At 41.0% G+C, this 19,399-nt stretch overlaps 2 protein-coding genes across 3 annotated transcripts; one reads left to right on the plus strand and one right to left on the minus strand.

Moving 5' to 3' along the window:
* Positions 1-516: 516 nt before the first annotated feature.
* LOC123143596 (uncharacterized) lies at positions 517-4,005 on the minus strand. 2 transcript variants are annotated; one of them, XM_044562534.1, is made up of 8 exons: positions 3,769-4,005; positions 3,604-3,685; positions 2,050-2,901; positions 1,876-1,956; positions 1,703-1,765; positions 1,393-1,613; positions 999-1,102; positions 517-909 (listed from the first exon to the last, which is right to left on the minus strand). In XM_044562534.1, the coding sequence occupies exons 1-8, from the start codon at positions 3,841-3,843 to the stop codon at positions 795-797; spliced, it is 1,593 nt and encodes a 530-aa protein (XP_044418469.1). In that variant the 5' UTR covers positions 3,844-4,005; the 3' UTR covers positions 517-794. The 2 variants fall into 2 exon arrangements, with proteins under 2 accessions (XP_044418469.1, XP_044418468.1); XM_044562533.1 differs by having other exon boundaries at positions 1,876-2,901; positions 3,769-4,003.
* An 11,332-nt stretch (positions 4,006-15,337) lies between these two features.
* LOC123143597 (probable glucuronosyltransferase Os04g0103100) lies at positions 15,338-18,993 on the plus strand. Its single transcript, XM_044562535.1, has 3 exons — positions 15,338-15,842; positions 16,759-17,900; positions 18,330-18,993. Exons 1-2 carry the CDS (start codon positions 15,556-15,558, stop codon positions 16,841-16,843), a joined length of 372 nt encoding a protein of 123 aa, XP_044418470.1. The 5' UTR covers positions 15,338-15,555; the 3' UTR covers positions 16,844-17,900; positions 18,330-18,993.
* Positions 18,994-19,399: the final 406 nt, after the last annotated feature.

Genomic DNA, 19,399 nt, shown 5'->3' on the forward strand with positions numbered 1-19,399 from the left:
GTAGTTGGGTGGCTAGCAAGTGGGACCGGGGCAGACACCGAATGGACGTGTGGCACGTCCATCTGTTGTCTATGTGGACACAAACCCCACCCAAATTTAAGCGGATTTGCATCCATACAGACAACACGAAAATGGGTTAGTGCCCCATGCGTTGGGCTGTCATTTCTGTCCAACCCAAACGGACAAAATGCGCCATGGGTTAGAGTTGCACTAACGTACATGCGCTCAAGATAGCCATTCGATGATTCGATCCAAATAATCGACAACAGATAAACAAAGAGAAAATTGTCATTCTATTCCGAAGCATGGTCTGAGATATATCTGACTTCTGATATAATGGCACCTCCAGCTGATGACTACACACCAGCAGCTACTTCAGACTTCACCAGAAGAAATGCTCAGCTCTCCCTTTGCTAGAGAAAAAATCAGTTAAGCAGGAGCACTTGTTTCTGACTGCACAGCGACCACCAGAGTTACCAAACAACATTATGAAAACCCCAGAAGCAAAAAAGAGACTGAAAAGAAATCAGGCAAACAAGCTTGTTATTTCACGCGCCCGTGAAAAAAAATTGTAAGTTGGCAACAGACAGACACTCACTCTCACTCAGACACCACAGGTGCTTGTTTCATCACGTTACAAAGGAGCAGCACAAACCACAACTTTACTCCACGCACACACACCCAGGAGACAATGACTGTCTAGGCTATATGTGTAAGAAACAGAACCTAACCAATCAGTAAAAAAATGAAGGGAGACAAATGTGTAAGGAACAAGATCCACATGTGTGAGAAGATCAGAAGCACGAGACGTTCTCGGTCTTCATGACCAGGTTGCACGTCGAGTAGATGGATGCTGCGGCAGCTTGCACTGCCCACTCGCTCTCGGAGATCTCCGGGTTCTTCAGTTTCCTGCGCACACACATTGGAAGTTGTTCAGCAAAGCATTCGATTCGCAAAAAAACAAAAAGTTTATGGTCCATATGCGGTGATGAACTAACCATAATTCAGCCATTGGGCCAAGCAGTGGAGCCTCACAGGTCACTTGTTTTAGGCCTTTATCACAATTCTGCAACATTCCTTGCACTTCCTTCAACCGAATTTCCTGCAACAAGTAATTGGCATGATCAGGAATGGAGCAGCTTGATGAGCATGCAGGCTTTTGGTCAAAAATTAATAATGCAGCATGCCAACTGTTGTGTGACCGATATTACCAAAACTAAATAGAGCTTGAATAAAAAAACCTCAAGATCATAATTTAATTTTGATGCTGATCAAAATAAATGAGAAAGAACCTAGACTCTGATGTGTTAGACAGCAACAAACAAGAATAATAGAATAAACAGTGATTCAACGCTGCAACTTTCGTCAAAATACTCTTGTGTGCAAACTCACCAAGTGCCTCCCCTCCTCCTGCAGCGTTCTTTCCATCTGAAGGAATAGAGACCTCCACCGTGCAACATGTTCTTCTGAAGCTGTTTTTCCAGTGGGCCCAGCTTCAGAAGAATGTGCAATGGATGGTTCGTTCTCTTGACGAGATGAGAATTCGGTTGATATCAGGTGCGGCAATTCAGTTTGAAGAGCATTCCTCACTCTCTTCCTACTGCGCTTCAAAGCTTCAAGGATGAAGAAAGAAGGCATAATTAAGTGGATGCACAGGTTACAACTTCAAATTGTATAAAGTTTTTAACTACAGAAAATATACCAGCAAGCCGCCCTCTTATGTCCTGCTGCAGAAGCTCCAACCATTGAGATGCAACACTGGCAGCTGGTCATGAAAAGGCAAGAAAACTGTCAAATGTGGATATTTCTATAAATAGTTAGTGCAGTGTAGCGCTCGCAGAATGTATGATTAGTGATCTAAGCAATCGAGCATACCCTTTACTGATAGCACAGTCATGTAATCATGTTGAGATTCATGATCTAATGTACTACATGTCCTGTCCGAAGCCATAGTGACTGTTGATGAGAGTTGCAATTTCAGATTGTCGCCATCCTCTGCAAGGAATCTTGATGCAGTAGGCAGACCATGTTGAAACATTGCATTATTACCTTCCATCATGAAGTGGCACTTCATCAAACTATCCCCATACTTCTGGTCCTGAATTCTCTCTATAACTTCTTTACCTCTTTCACCTGTTTGGCCAGCAAGACCAGGCTGGCTTGCGTTCTCAAGCTCCTCAGAGCGTACCATTGCCTTTATTATGGAGTATACTTGCTTGCTATTTCTTACATGATTTATGATTCCTGGATTCAGCCCAGATAATAGGCCACTAGGAGCAGCAACCTTTGTGAACTTAGTCTGTTCATTCTGGGTAGAAGTGCTTCTCTTGAGCTCATCATCCCTTTTCCGCTTGGGCGGTCGACCACGTGGCTTAGGTACCACTGCAGTTCCATGGGTTGAAGAAAGGAACCCATTCTGCTTCATTTCTCTCCACTTTCTATGTGACTCACTTTCTCCTGCAGCACCAGTTGTACTACCGCATTCTGATGGATCACTAACTTTCGACTGACCCAGCTTCTTGTAAGGAAAGAACGGATTTAGCTCTGCTGCATCAGAAGAACCCACTCTATTAAGATCCAACCCAAGGGGTGCATCGCGCATCCTATTTTCACCGCGTTTTGCATCAGGCTTAGGTTGAAGGTCTGTCCGGATGTTCTCTTTGCCACGTGCCAAAGGATTGGCATCATGCAAACTTCCCGCCAGCACTGCATCCGGAGCACGGCCCAAGGTCAGGCAAGCAGGTTCTAACTGCAGAAGTGCACCAGTCCGAGGCAATGAAGGGACCCCATATGCACATTTTGTGGCGCCTTCAGCAGAAAATTGTGGTATATCCTTCTTATTACATGGATGTACAGATCCCTGTGCTTTATCTGAAGATTCCAAAATCCCCACCCTCGGATCTGCATGGTAGAAGCAACAAACATGAGCAAATCAATTGTGAACATAAATGCTCTCTAAATTTACATGATAGAAGCAATGTGCATATGTTGTCACCAAAAGGTGCTAAGCTCATTCTGCCCCATTGTTCCTCAACAGAAGCAATGTAAAGAATATGATGAGCCACAACCCTACAACGACAAGTGCTAGATGTTCCATTGTAGCCACATACATAGATCCTCTGCCAAACATTAGTGCACCATCTCAAATCTCTGTTCTATCAATAATTAATTGAAGGACTTCCTATTAAGGTTTCAAGAATGACAGCAACCCGAGAATTCACAATTCTTTTTTAGCAAGTCAGATTAAATTGCTAACAGGAATGCGCTACGGGTGCCATCGCCAGCAAGTTCCACGCATCTAAGCTAAGAAGGGTTGCTATTCACAAGCGCAAAAATTAGCTGCCAATTGTTTTGTTCCTGAACAGAGTAGAACAAAAGAAGTGTGTCTAGCCATTAGATCTGTTGCGAGACACTTTACTACATACACTGTGCCATCTCGAATTTCAGTCCTACTGGTGACTTCAAGACTGCTGGCTAAGGATTCGAGAACGAGGACAACGCAGAGACAGAACCGAAGCTATGTGTGCAGCTCGCGCCGCGTTAGAGTAGACTAGAAGCACGGGAGGAGCACAGATCGAGGCCACCGAGGAGGCGAGGACCCACCTCCCAATTGGGCCGCCGGAGCCGCACCGCACGCCTCCGCAGCGCCGCCGCCCCCGCTCCCGGCCGCCCTCCTGGACAATTCCTGCAAAGAGCGCGCATCACGAGGTCAGCACCACAGTCCAAACACGAGAAGCAGAAGCCGAGAGGGACACGGCCCAAACCCACCTCGGCCGTCGGCGGCGGCGGCGCGCCCGATCCGGCGGGATCCGTCGGGGCCGAGCGCGGGCCCGCAGGGTCCATGGGAGGGCCGGGGAGCGCGGAGCGGGGGAGGAGGGATCTGGGCCCTAGGGTTTCGGGGGCGGGGGAGCGGCGGACGGGAGCGGGCGGTGGGGGGGAGGGGGGAGGGGGAGACGCGAAGCTCTGCGTGATTTTTGAAATGGATGGGAGACGTGCTTCGTCGCGTGTGGGTGGGGGTGGGTAGGGAGGGGCGAGGGTTTTATGGGTGCGGGTTTTTTTGAATTCGGGCGGAGGTGGGCGCGGTTCCGATGGCGCATGTGGCGTGGTGTGTGGGGAAGGGAACCGGCGAATGAATGAATATCCGGGCTAGCCTCGCTTTTGATTTTGAATTTTGAATCGCAGGCAGGAGGGGGGAGCGCGGCGTGCCCTGTCCGGCGGCCCGTGCCCACCGATGGGGTTTGAATTTCTCTCTCTCCGGGGGTGGGCAGCTCTCGTGGGATTTGAATTTCGGGAACTGGAGACTGGATACGGGTTCTTGGTGGTGTATATGGGTCGGGGCGGCTCGCCGCCGTGGTGATGGGCTGAGGTGCAGATAGCACTGTCTTGATTGCGTGTTTAATGCTTTCATTGCACTCCGCTAATTGCATTCTCAAAAGAAAAGAAAACTCCACCGATTGCCTTTTAAATTTAAACCCTCTCGCCTTAAAATCGTGATGAATTGCTTTTTTTTAGGGGTCGTGGTGAATTGCTAAACTTACTTCTCGCTCTCTTTGTTTTTCTTAGCACACAAACGCTTATGCATACGTACATGCATTTACCCTTGTGAACGCACGCGCGCACGCACGCCCTGCCTCTATGAGCACCTCCGAGACCGGGCCGGCACATTATCTTGAGATTGACGAAGTCGCCGCACATGCCTTCGTTGTCGACAGGAACGTCTCCTCCAAGTGAACGCATACCACCGTCCTCCTGACCAGCCAACCATACGTTGGTTGGATCTCGCTCCCTTTGTTGACCATCTTGTTAGGACTCCACACCGGTATTCTGTAAAAAAAATGTTGTTGACACGTCGGTTTTAAATCTAACAAGATCGTGCCAATGTACGCGATCTAAATCATGGAACTCGTGAAAGGAGTTCTAAATTCAGTGGAGTTATGTTGGGGAGAGTTATAATTATAATAGATGAAAAGGGTGTGCATTGCACATGGATGTTTCGCTAGTGTTTGAGATACGAGGTTTGGTGTCGCGATGATTTCTACTCTTTCGTCGATCTACACCATGACTCTTCTTCTCCCATGTTCGTGTCGTGCATAGCTGAGATAGTAGTGGAGGTCACTTCCTTGTTGTAGATAGTACATTTAGGATTAGCTCGTAGGGTATGCTTTAGGACCGTCTGGCGTCATGTCGTATTGTAGCTTCTCATTGACGGTCGTGAGCCGCGTTTGATGTCTGCTTCCCTCGATTGTCTTCCATGGTGGAAGGTAGTTGTCAAGAGGTAGACCACGCAGGAGCGCCCCTAACAAACTTGTTTGGCGGCTATATCTTGTGAGGATGGGAGCATATTCTCGTTATCTTATTTGTTGCGGGAGTGGCATGAGAGGAGCCGAGATCTTGAGCTCATCCTCCTCGGATTTGACGCCTTATCAAATATGGGTCTCCGGCTGTGGATTTGAAGAACGCACGACTGTTCCATTTGCAGCTCATCCTCAATGGCGTTTTATGATGGACCTACAATACCCGTCGACACCTTCCGGCTATGGCGGTTGATTGTAGGCATCGACCACTCCGCCGCTGACTCTTCTAGCCAAAAGGCGGCCTTTTGGAGATTTGGGATCAGCACATGTTGTTTCTAGTTATTCCCCCTTGCCACAATGCCAAAAGGAGGTAGTCAGGCTATGCCTAGGCATCCACGTGTTCCAACTCTTACAAGACTTGTGATGGTGCTACGACGATCTCTCCATCCAAAGTGATTCCGCTTGATCGAAGTTCACGACACAAAGAAGAAGGATCCATGCTGTAATTTTCACAGTGGAGAAAAGTGAAATTATAATTGAAATTATATAAGATATTGGATTGGGAATTGAAAATAAAGTGATGGTTTACCGCTTTTGATGTAAAAGTGATGGAAGGACTCATATGCCGGAGGGAGAAAGACGAAGTGGTCAAGAAATTGACCTAAATATTGCTATAGTACAACGAGGTGCTATACAAACGGTTTTTAACCCCTTTCCGCGACATCATTTGGAACCGTCGCATAGTGAGTGTGGGCGATAGGGGGGTACTTCCCACACGGCCCAGAAATCGTCGGGGATATGCCCTCCTGGCACACACGCTCGGCAAAAATGAGGTCCGATGCGACCGGCGAGCGACCAAATACGATTATACGTACAGTAGTGTTAAAAAAATATAACTATACAAGCGAAATCATTTCCGGTCGTAAGTACATCTCACACAGTCAGTCCTCGCTAAATTTTTTCATTCGTATATACATCCACACAATCGCTCCAAGGAAAATGTTTCTGTTCGCAGGTACATCAGACACAATTTTCCTCGTTAAATCGTTTATGATAGCGTTTCCATTGCACATGGTATTAATAATTTTATCGTTTGCGTTATTGAATGCATCACACACGGTGCGTAGAAAAAACTGTGTGACAAAGACTGTCCATCACACACAGTTTTTATGTGGTAAATGTTTGCGCCAGGTGGCCTAACGCAAACAGTTTTCAAGAGAATGTCGTGTGTGATTGTTCATTAATCTAACACGGTTTATTCCTATAAATTGTGTGCGTTATTGAATGCATCACACACGGTGTTTTCTCAATGGTCGTTTGCAATAGAAAAACCCAATTAGCAGGCTAATTATCCTATTATTAATAATCTATTTATTAATCTAATTGACATTTCATATTAAGCACACAATATATTTTATTTTCATAATTGAAATACATCAGAGTACAACATCATATAGCTTCAGCACTCAGCCACCCCATTACACAACTGCATCAGCACCAAGTTTCACCTGCAACATCTATAACCTTTCGAAATTAGCATCATAGACCGTACATAGACAAATGTATCTCATCTGAAGAACCGCTGAAGCAGAAGGCGAATATTGAGCCTTCATTGATGTTGAAGGTCTTTGCAACTTTAGGCGAGTGCCTGTGGATGATTGACCGTCATCCTTCGTCCTTTTCAGGAACACTTCAATATTGAACCGTGGGTGTTGTATGAATACCTTCCTCGCCTCCTGACCATACAGGTGGTTTGAGAGGTAATCATTAGTGAACTGCTTTGGAAAGACCTGAAATACGGATGTGCATAAATATCTTCTCTATATTGGAAATGGGGTAAAGAAATAAAAGAGGCAAGGTATAATAGTTAGTACCATCCTGTAGTGAATTGATGTCTTCTTCATTGTGCAGACAAAGATCTTGTTGTTTTTTGTCGCTAATTTCTTTATCCTAACAATCTTTATGAGTTTCTTCACTTGACTGATATTCATGGACAACTCATTTCCCCATATGCAAAAATGGTCGGATAGTGGGTCAAAACCTCTGACAGCAGGACCTACATGTGCAAGACCAAATTGTTAAAAACATAAATATTAGAATGGTGCCTGCAATTGCACAATAATGTGCTATTAGACAAAGGACCATGCATGTGCAAACCTCGATTGTAAACCTCAGCGATTCCCATTGTTTCCCTGCAACACATATAAGATAGTTAGTCATTAGATTAAGTGAGGATTCGCATGCTATCAGTAAAATATGTTGATAAAAAATAAGCACATTGCAGATTCATCAGGTTAGTTCAAGCCACATGGAAAACCTATTTATCCAAACCAAGCATGATTAAACTAGGAAATATAACACTTGTATATGTTTCTCATGTATTAAGTGCAGCCAAATTCGGTTTATTCCTCACATGCACAACAATACAAAATTCTACCCACGACAATTGGACATAGCATTGCAGAATTGAACCAAGCAGTTAACTAAACACCACAACAAATGAACCAAACATTAACTGAGCACCACATTGCATAATATAACATACTCCTAATAGAAGATCAGACAGTAAACCAAACCAAGCATGCTTAACAACTTGGAAATATAGCAATTATATTTGTTTCTCATGTATTTAGTACAACCAAATTCAATTTATTCTTCACATGGTATACAATAATAGAATACATCCACAACAATTGAACATCGCATTGCAGAATTGAACCAAACAGTTAACTAAACACCATAACAAATGAACCAAACGTTAACTGAGCACCACATTGCACAATATAACATACTCCTAATAGAAGATCAGACAGTTAACCAAACCAAGCATGCTTAACAACTTGGAAATATAGCAATTGTATTTGTTTCTCATGTATTTAGTACAACCAAATTCAATTTATTTCTCAACCAACTTGGAAATATAGCAATCGTTTGGACTTTTTATACATTAACTGGGTTTTCTAGGCATTTTATGTGCATAATTCAAATTCGAACTACATGCACATGCTCCAGTGCATATAAATTGGTTGAAAAATCAAATATGTGTCCTTCGCTACATGCTTAGGTCTCATGCAAGAAATGGGAATGAATTTCAAACACCCTGCCACCGTCACTCGGCGGGAAACATTGAGATACCTGGTTTTTAAATTCTAGTAAATCCAAAACTCCACTACAAGAAATATGTCAACTTGTGACCTTTACCCTAGAAGAATTGGTCATAAATCTACGACAATTTGAGAGCAATTGGTCAAAAGCTGTTCGGGGGCAACAAACCCTAAACTATAACGACCATTTTGGTCAGAAAGGTCGTAGTTTCCTTACACGAAATGGTCATGAAGCAGACAACACTGGTCCGCTGCCTTATTTCTAGCTAATCACGACCAATATAGATGGTCATAACCTTGTAAATTATGGTGGATTGCTATGACTAGGCGCCACCTCATCAGTTTTGCCTATGTGTTATGTCCATGTGTCAATTTTTGTCCTAGGTTGTGAAGCAACCTATATTTCTGTTATTCCCAAAATTCCCCAAAAAATTGGGCATTTTTACTATCCAAATCACTGCCTCATGACAATATTCAACTCCATTTGCCTGGTAAATCTTCCTCGGCAAATTTCCAAAGTTTTTGTTCAGCTCGAACTGCTGTGAAAGAAGTACTAGCTAGGCATATCCTAATGAGCTGAATTTTTGTCACATCTTCTATATTCCCAAATCATAGCTCTCCACCAAATTTCAGATCAATCCATTCATTCATTTGAGTCTAGCTTCAACATTCATATTTCTGTCTAGTGTGGTACGCTGCAAAGCAAGTGACACCTAGGCTCCTCCATTTGAGCTGCAATTTTTTCAAGATAGTGTCCTTAGTAGATGATCATCCTCGGCCAAAACTCAGGCCCATTGGCCATGTGCATTTTCCCCACCACTAATCAAACACTTGGGTGCTAATTCATGTTTGAGCTTAGTACAGTCTCCTCATGAGATTATTCTATTGCCTTCTTCTTCCTGACACCTATTGGGGGAGTGCCCAACCCACTAGACATGCCTAGGCTGCTTGGAACGCGTGGCAACACCACGGTCATGCGGTGACCATGCGGCGGGCATGCGAGTTTACGCGCTCTAGAGTTGCGGCCCTCGGCCACCATCCAAACCTCAACGTATCGCCACCAAACCATGTATTTCTGATTAAATAGATACTTATGTAATTAGAAATGATTTTTGGAAAAAATAAAGAGCAAACTATGAGGCAGCTGTAGTTCAAATTTTACCCGCTTCCTACTAAATTGGCGGAAATTCGTCTTTTTCACGAGAGGTGGATCCAATCTTTTGACACCCAACCATTTTGTCAATTGTGCATTAAATATGGCCTATTATTTTATAAAAATGATTTGGTCCAATATTGCAACAAATATATGGTAGGTCCTTCACAAAAAAACTCATTTTGGCACTCGGAAAATGGAAAATGAATTTTCCGTCCAAAGAAAATGAAAACTTCCTTAGGCAACATTGTTTGCCATTCCAATATGCACCCTTGTGCACAATATGAGATCATTTGAACAAACTATGCCATGAATGTGGCCATAAGATTGATCATCTGGCTTGAAAGCCATTGATCTTCACACATGATAGCTCGTTTCTGAGAACACATTTTTAAAATAATTATCGTATCACAAGTTTATGATTTTTCATGGTAACTTGGCCACATATAATGACACAATGCGAAGGTTTTCCAATTTTTTGATTTTTTTGAAATTTTTATGCCCATTTCAAAATGCGGCCAAAACGACGGGCATTACCGTTCCTAGCTAGTGGTTGAATCTTGGGAAACTTTTGGTGTTTCTCTGATTAAATAGATACTTTTGTACCTAGAAAAGATTTTTGGAAAAAATAAAGAGCAAACTATGAGGCAGCTGCAGTTCAAATTTTACCCGCTTCCTCCTGAATCAGCGGAAATTTATCTTTTTCACGAGAGGTGGATCCAATCTTTTGACACCCAACCATTTTGTCAATTGTGCATTAAATATGGTCTATTATTTTATAAAAATGATTTGGTCCAATATTGCCACAAATATATGGTAGGTCCTTAAAAGAAACTCATTTTGGGCACTCGGAAAATGGAAAATGATTTTTTCGTCCAGAGAAAATGAAAACTTCCTTAGGCAACATTGTTTGCCATTCCAATATGCACCCTTGTGCACAATATGAGATCATTTGAACAAACTATGCCATGAATGTGGCCATAAGATTGATCATCTGGCTTGAAAGCCATTCATCTCCACAAATGATAACTCGTTTCTGAGAACACTTTTTTAAAATAAATATCGTATCACAAGTTTATGATTTTTCCTGGTAACTTGGCCACATATAATGACACAATGCGAAGGTTTTCCAATTTTTTGATTTTTTTGAATTTTTAATGCCCGTTTCAAAATGCGGTCAAAACGGCGGGCATGACCGTTCCTAGCTAGTGGTTGAATCATGGAAAACTTTTGGTGTTTCTCTGATTAAATAGATACTTTTGTACCTAAAAATTATTTTTGGGAAAAATAAATAACAAACTATGAGGCAGCCGCAGTTCAAATTTGACCCGCTTCCAACTGAATCGGCAAAAGTTTGTCTTTTTCACGAGAGGTCGATAAAAGCTTTTGACACCCAACCATTTGGTCAATTGTGCATTAAATATGGCCTAGTATTTTAGAAAATTGATTTGGTCAAATTTTGCAATAATTATTTGGTAGGCCCTTCAAAAAAAAACTCATTTTGGGCACTCGGGAAATGGAAAATGATTTTTTCGTCCAAAGAAAATGAAAACTTCCTTAGGCAACATTGTTTGCCATTCCAATATGCACCCTTGTGCACAATATGAGATCATTTGAACAAACTATGCCATGAATGTGGCCATAAGATTGATCATCTGGCTTGAAAGCCATTGATCTCCACACATGATAGCTCGTTTCTGAGAACATTTTTTAAAATAATTATTGTATCACAAGTTTATGATTTTTCCTGGTAACTTGGCCACATATAATGACACAATGCGAAGGTTTTCCAATTTTTTGTTTTTTTGGAAATTTTTATGCCCGTTTCAAAATGCGGTCAAAACGGCGGGCATGACCGTTCCTAGCTAGTGGTTGAATCTTGAAATTTTTTTGGTGTTTCTCTGATTAAATAGATAATTTTGTACCTAAAAATGATTTTTGGGAAAAATAAATAACAAACTATGAGGCAGCCGCAGTTCAAATTTGACCCGCTTCCAACTGAATCGGCAGAAGTTTGTCTTTTTCACAAGAGGTCGATAAAAGATTTTGACACCCAACCATTTGGTCAATTGTGCATTAAATATGGCCTAGTATTTTAGGAAAATGATTTGGTACAATTTTGCAACAAATATATGATAGGTCCTTCACAAAAAAACTCATTTTGAGCACTCGAAAAATGAAAAATGAAATTTCCATGCAAAGAAAATGAAAACTTACTTAAGCAAAATTGTTTGCCATTTCAAGATGCACCCTTGTGCAATTATTTGGTAGCTTCTTCTTCACAAAAAAAATCATTTTGGACACTCAAAAAATGAAAACATTTTATTTTTATTTAACCACGACCAATTTTGGATGGTCATAACGTCCAATTTTAGATGGTCATAACGTCATATACGCGTATTGCGTTCTGATTGGGCCATAGCCATCGGGACCGGCTAGAGGCCAGTCGACTGATAATACAGATTTGGATCAGTCGACTGGCCACAAAATTGCTTGAGTCGATAACCGTACGTCTTCAGCGGCAGTGAGACGCCAGGTTGGAAGAGCTGACCGTCCCGGAGCAGTGCAGAGCTGGGCGACGATCCATCATGTGCATGCACTCTGCCTCTCCCACGGAGCTCCGTTGATTCCTGCAGAACATGCACTGCAGCAGCATTAGGTACATATCGTTCTGGACTAAGGAATACGATGCACTGTGGCATGAAAGCTGTTAATTATTGTCGGTCATGCATGGCTCCAGTCTGTGCAGTTCTAGGTTCGTTCCTTCAACTGTTTCGCCTCACATACATACTATGCTTGGGCAGCAGGACATTGGATGTACAAAGAATAGAGTACTATCAAAGCACCTATGTGTCAGTTAACTGAAAAAATAGATTGAACAATACTTTGAAAATTAGTTGTTTTCTAAGTCATCAACAGTTCATGGTAGCACGTGTATTCTCGACACGTAGCAAGTTGGGCGGCTAGCTACCTGCAAGCAAGACCACACATGCTAGCAACACTCATGCGAGCAGCTCCCATCTCGTTAGTCAAAATTATCTAAATGGCCGGGAGTACGAATCATCTTTACAGTGAGACGTGCCTTACTTCCAGCCACAAACTCCCCTTATCATATATAACAAGAAAATATGAAGTTTTCTAAGGAAAGATTAAAACAAATGATGACCAAATTTGCATGCAATTTACACAGAAATTGCGCATTTTCATAATATGCAAAATAAGCATATACTAGTGGAAGTTTTGCAAAGAAAGTTGAAGGTTTCTAAGAACAAATAAATTAGTAGTATTGGTATTACCCTTAAAAAGAAAAAAAATTAAAATAATGAAGCTTTATAAGGAAATGAATTAGAGACATTGGTATTACCCTTTAAGAAGATATACAAAAAAAATTGCACACAATTTGCATAGAAATTGCACATTTTTATAATATGCAAGAACATGCATATAATAGTGGAATTTTCGCAAAAAAGAATTTTTCAAACAAGAAATAAATTAGTGGCATTGATATCACCCTTAAAGAAGCAAGAAAACAAAATAAACTAAAATAACTCTAAATCATTAATTTTTCTAAGCAAGAATGTATTAGTGACATTGATATTAGCCTTTAAGAAGAAAGAAAATGGAACAAAAACTTTTAAAAACTTGGACACGTCTTTACATTAAATTTCAATTTTTAGAATATGTAAAGAATAATCATATGATAGATTCACACACATCATATATAGTTTGCGTGTATACATATACACTCACCCAACACCGCACAAATACCCGTACAAAAAACCAAAAAAAAGGAAAAACAAAGCAAAAAAGAATACAAACATAAGAAAAAGAGGCAATGGGTAAAGGGCTTCAGGAATTGCATACTATTTACACAGAAATTATGCATTTTTATAATATGCAAGAATAAGCATATAAATAGTGACATCTTCGCAAAAATGGAAGTTTACTAAGAAGGAATGAAGTAGTGACACTGGTTTACCCCTTAAAAAGAAAGAAAATGAAACTAATTGAAATTGAATCAAAATAATAATGAAATTTTCTATAAAAGAATGAATTAGTGACACTGGTGTAAAGAATGAATTAGTAAAGAATAATCATATAATAAATTTACACACATACTGTATAGTTTATGGGTATACATATACACTCACCCAACACCGCACAAATGCCTATACAGAAAAATAACCAAAAAAGAAAAAGGAAAAACAAAGCAAAAATGAATACGAACATAAGAAAAAGAGGCGATGGGTAAAGGGCTTCAAGAATTGCACACTATTTACACAGAAGTTATGCATTTTATAGTATGCAAGAATAAGCATATAAATAGTGAAATTTTCACAAAAATGGAAGTTTACTAAGAAGGAATGAAGTAGTGACACTGGTTTACCCCTTAAAAAGAAAGAAAATGAAACTAATTGTAATTGAATCAAAATAATAATGAAATTTTCTATAAAATAATGAATTAGTGACACTGGTGTAAATAATGAATTAGTAAAGAATAATCATATAATAAATTTGCACACATACTGTATAGTTTGTGGGTATACATATACACTCACCCAACACCCCACAAATGCCCATACAGAAAAAACAACCAAAAAAGAAAAAGGAAAAACAAAGCAAAAATGAATACAAACATAAGAAAAAGATGCGATGGGTAAAGGGCTTCAAGAATTGCACACTATTTACACAGAAGTTATGCATTTTATAGTATGCAAGAATAAGCACATAAATGGTGAATTTTTCACAAAAAAGAAATTTACTAAGAAAGAATGAATTATTGACACCTGTTTAACCCTTAAAAAGAAAGAAAATGAAACTAAAATTAAATCAAAATAATAAAGAAATTTCTATAAAAGAATGAATTAGTGGCATTAGTATTACCCTTTAAGAAGATAGAAAATAAAAAACTGAAACAAAATAATAAATCTAAAAAAATGAATTAGTTGCATTGGTATTAGGCTTTATGAACAAAGAAAATGAAAGAATTGTACACAACTTTGCACTAAAATTGCACTTTTTGTAATATGCAAGGAATACACATATAATAGTGCAATTTTCAGAATCTAGTATAATTTAGACACATATGCCTTTTGTACATGTGTGCATACTTACACACAAAATAATAATAATAATAAAATGACATTTTCTAAGAAAAATAAATTAATTTTCTTGGTATTACCAATAAAGAAGAAAATAAAATTAGAAAAACTTAAAACAAAAACTTCCACACAATTAGCACAAAAAATAATACATACAAATAAACATATAATAGTGACATTTCCGCACTCTAGTTTAATTTGTACACATATTTGTATAGTACTCGCGCGTACGTATTTGCACACACTCAACATCCAAAAATACACATAAAGAAAAAAAGACTAAAATAATGAAGCAGACATAAAACACAAAGAAAAAAAACATGCACACACACAGAGACTAAAATTGACATGCATTTCGTCCATCCATGTGCATGAAGAGTCGTGAGCTGGAGACATGCATGCATCCACTTAGCAAGAAAAGACAATAAATCGACTGAACAAAGAAACGGGTCAGTCAAATCCATATTGAGCTTCCACACGGATCACAAAACACCTTGAATCAAGGGCTACAAATTTGACTGACACAAAAATGAAAAATCAGTCGCCTGACATATAGCTAAAGTGATAGCCATCTCACGCGGATCGTGCATCAAACACCGTTGGATGCTTCTGGATCCAACGGTAGCCCTTGCCCCCTCACTTCTCACCCACACCACAGCCCAAACACTAGCTCACATCACACCCCTTCCCTCATCGCACCCCTCCTCCCCCCATCTCCTCGCCGCCACCGCCACCTCCCGATCCAATCTCTCCCCGCCGCCTCCCGATCCAACCTCCCACCCACTGCCGACCTCGCCGTCCTCCTCACCCACTGCCGCCGACCTCGTCCCTCCCTCCCCTCACCATCTCTCCCTCGTCTCTCCCTCTCCCCCGCACCACTCCTCGCCTACTACCTCAGCCGGATGGGCCAGACGCTGCGCCTCGTCCGCCCGCCCGTGCTCTGGGTCGTCGTCGAGGCCGGCAAGCCCACCCCGGAGGCCGCCCACACGCTGCGCCGCACCACCGTCATGCACTGCTACGTTGGCTGCTGCGACAGCCTCAACGCCTCCCCCACAGTCGACTTCCGCCCACACCAGCTCAACGACGGCTTCGAGGTCATCGAGAACCACCTCCTCGATGGCGTTGTCTACTTCATCGACGAGGAGGGCGTCTACTCCCTGCCGCTCTTCGACCGCCTCCGCCAGATCAGGTATCTCCCCATCCACTCCGCCGTCCCACTTCATCTCCGCCGTGATCCGGTGCCGCCGACCACCCCTGCGTCTCTGTCGCCCCGCCATCTAAGCAACGGCGCCCGCTCGTCCTCTGCTTCGGGCGACGGGACATGTGCCGCCCCTCGTTGACCTCCAGCGAGTGCCAAGTACCACGACCGCACACACCTGGGCCGCCTCCCCTTCGCCTGCTGTACGAGGCCCAGCAGCCCTCTGTTGGATTCGGTTTTCAAACTGAACATTTTGGTGTGGTGCCCTGTATCAAGATTTCGATCTGAAACTTCTGAAACTAAAGGATCGAACAGGAGCCTGTAGTTGACAGACTAGTATTCCCTTGTCAAATGCTTACTCCATTTTACTAGATTCAGTTATACCCTGCAATTTTTTTTACAAAGGTTATACCCTGCAGTTTAGCTCTGTGTTATGAGGTATTGACCATCTGTGTGTTGATATTGATGTATCTGATAGTTCACTTGCAGCAAATCTTGCATCAATTAGGGATTCTTCAACTGAACTTCTCTTTCATTGTACCACCAAATACTGAAGTTTTGCCATTCATTCCCTCTTCTTTCAGTAGTTACATGGCTTGAGGTCTCTGTATTCTTTTGAATAGGATGTATTGTTCTATGCAGAAGATCTGATTTGCACAAACATAGTTATCTGCATGTGCTGCCTGACTTGGTATTTGTTATATCTTGTTGGTTGAATGTATGGTTGTGCCAGTACAGTGGTAGTAAATTCAGGTTGGTGTGTTGCTGTGAGGTTAAACCCTTCGGAAACATTCTTTGAGAATTTTGTAATGCCTCCTTTGGGGTGTTGATACACTATTGCGCAAGTTCTATTGTATGTGAGTTCCCTTTGTTGCTGCAAAGCGTTGATACAATATGTCATTTGCAGGGAGCTCGCTCTGCATCCGAGTCTCAGTCATCCTGCACAGCAAGGAGCTGGACCAAGGGAGCAAGCAGCGCTGCTGGTTCCTTGAGACATGTGCATGTGTGGAGTAATTTTGCTTAGAGTATTTAACAAGATTGAACTGTACATGTGTGGAGTAATTTTGCTTGGAGTATTTAACAAGATTCAATAAGATTTAACTTACTTTTCCAGTTAATTAAATGGACATCTTGGATTAGTTAGAAAATCATGAATTATTTGCAGAAATCCATAGAAGTATTGTACTCCAGTGTGCATTACTTACATAAACTTGCTTGCAAGCTTATTTTCTGACTTGTATATTCTGAAACTGAAAAAGCTTAGTTAACTTTTGTTAAGTTTCAGTAATATTCAGTGGAGTATTTACTGTAAATTTTGCACATCACAGTAATTTAACTTGCTGTTAACTGCTGTAGCATTAGGAGTAGTTTTACTACAATACTGCTTGAACAGGGTGAATGGAGGGTGAGGAAGTTTTACTGCAGAGTAGGATTGCACAGGGAGTAGTTAGCAGTAGTAGATGTTGATGATCATAGTCCGGAGTAGTTTTGCCTTTGGTGATCATCCAAAAATGTGATGTACTATTGTACTTTGAGTGAAAATGGAATGGTGCAATCCTGCACAACATACTTTGAGTGAATGCTGAGTACTGTATGCACTTGTGTAGTAGATGTTGAGTACTGTATGCACTTGTGTAGTAGATATTTTATTAACTAGATATATACGTGTTGACTGTTCGTCTGTTCTTCTAGTTTTCTGATGTGCATGTTTATTTGGATCCACTGAACCTTTGCACGGCTAATCTCTCAAGTTTGTATATACATAGACAGGTTTTCTGAAAGTGTGACTCCGTAGTATTGAGAAGTAATTAAGTTTTCCTTTAGTTTTCCGATGTGAAAGTTTCTTGGAAGTAGAGTTTTTCTTAACTAATCAAGAACTCGACTCTTTTCCCCCGAGATCGTCGTCGCCCAGTCCGGGGTTGGCGCGCGCGACCACGCCTTCTTCCGCACCACCATCGGCCACATCCTCTGCTACACCCCGGAGACGGTCTGCATCGACCTCAACTGTTTCGATCGAATCGAAGCCAAGGCTTTCTCGTCCACCTTAAGGTATGCGAATTTCAGACCCCGCTCCTGCCTTTTGCTTTTGATGATCTGTTCTAGACAATGATGTACCATAGTCAGTTGTCGCGAAATCCCTCTCGATTATGCCTGGATTGTCGGGTAGTTCTACCGAGTCGAGATGCGATTGATCTTGATTCTGTTAGTCTAGTCTATCTAGGTGCGTAGTTGATTCTGCTCTGAGAGTCAATTTGTTGCTTGCAATACTACTGTCGATTTAACTAGATTTTATTAGCTTTTAGTCAAACTTGATCATGAGTTTGTTAGCATGTAGTCAAACTTGAATATGAATCTGTATAGCTCTTTATTGTTCTCAACAAAAAATCTAGACTGTATAGCTCTTTATTGTTTTCTTCACTTATTTGTACAACCAAGGATGCTTACTTAACTGTATAGCTCTTTATTGTTCTTTTCCAGGTATTCTATTTGTGCTCCATCCCAAAATCTATTGTGCACTGCCAAGTCCATGAGGTGAAGCGCTCACTGCTCGACCATTTCTTTACTGAACTGGGAGCAAGAGAGGCAAGATATTTGAAACAAGCTGAAGTCCTTTTGATTCTTGATTTCTAGCATATACATGCAACCTGATTGGTGATGTTACTGTAGATATGATGTAGGTTCAGTGCTTACTATTTTTTGATGTGATGCATGTTACATTCGTTTCTGTCTATGCCGCCTTTAGTGTTTTGCCAGCTAACTAGTCTATTGGGCGTTTTGAAATATGAAGATGCATGTAAGCACTGATGCTGGCAATCTGGCACATCATATCGGTCTTATCCCAGTTTTAGATAAAACTAGCATACACTACAGTTTATCCCAGTTCATATCAATTTGGCACATCATATCAATCTGTCACTATCATACACTACAATTTTAGATAAAAGGGGGGCATATCATTTGCTCTATATAACAGTGCTGATTTTGCGCTGATATGAACTTACACCAATATTACGTTGTAGTGTTTTCTGCATGTTGTCGTATCAGTAGTTCGATGCTGCCTTCACATTTGAGTATATTACTTGTTTTTGTTTTTATCCTTGATTATTATTAATTGCTGTATTATAGACTTAAAATTGTGGTGGTTCCTCTTTTACAGATTATTTTCGTAAGTGTGAAGCCGTGAAGTCATGAAGAGTAGCATATTGTAGCATATATGTGTTGTAAAGATTGTAATAGATTTATTTAGTGGTATATTTGATGAATTTTATGTGTCTATTTGAAATATTGATTATGTATGTGATTTGAAAACTTGTGAAATGGAAACCTGACCAGTGGGGTCACTTATGAAAATAATCTGTCAAATTTTTACATTTCTGACACGTGGGACCAATTTAGGAGATGATCATGACAAGTGGGACCCATCTAACTAGTGGGATCAGCTTGAATATATAATGGTTGAAAATAGAAAATCAATAGACTATAAAAGGCCACGGCCCAACATTAAAAAAGGCAACAATGTTGGGTTAGGCCCATGTAGCTAGAGAAAA

The sequence above is a fragment of the Triticum aestivum genome, chromosome 6D (assembly GCF_018294505.1).
Source record: "Triticum aestivum cultivar Chinese Spring chromosome 6D, IWGSC CS RefSeq v2.1, whole genome shotgun sequence".
Lineage (NCBI taxonomy): Eukaryota > Viridiplantae > Streptophyta > Magnoliopsida > Poales > Poaceae > Triticum > Triticum aestivum.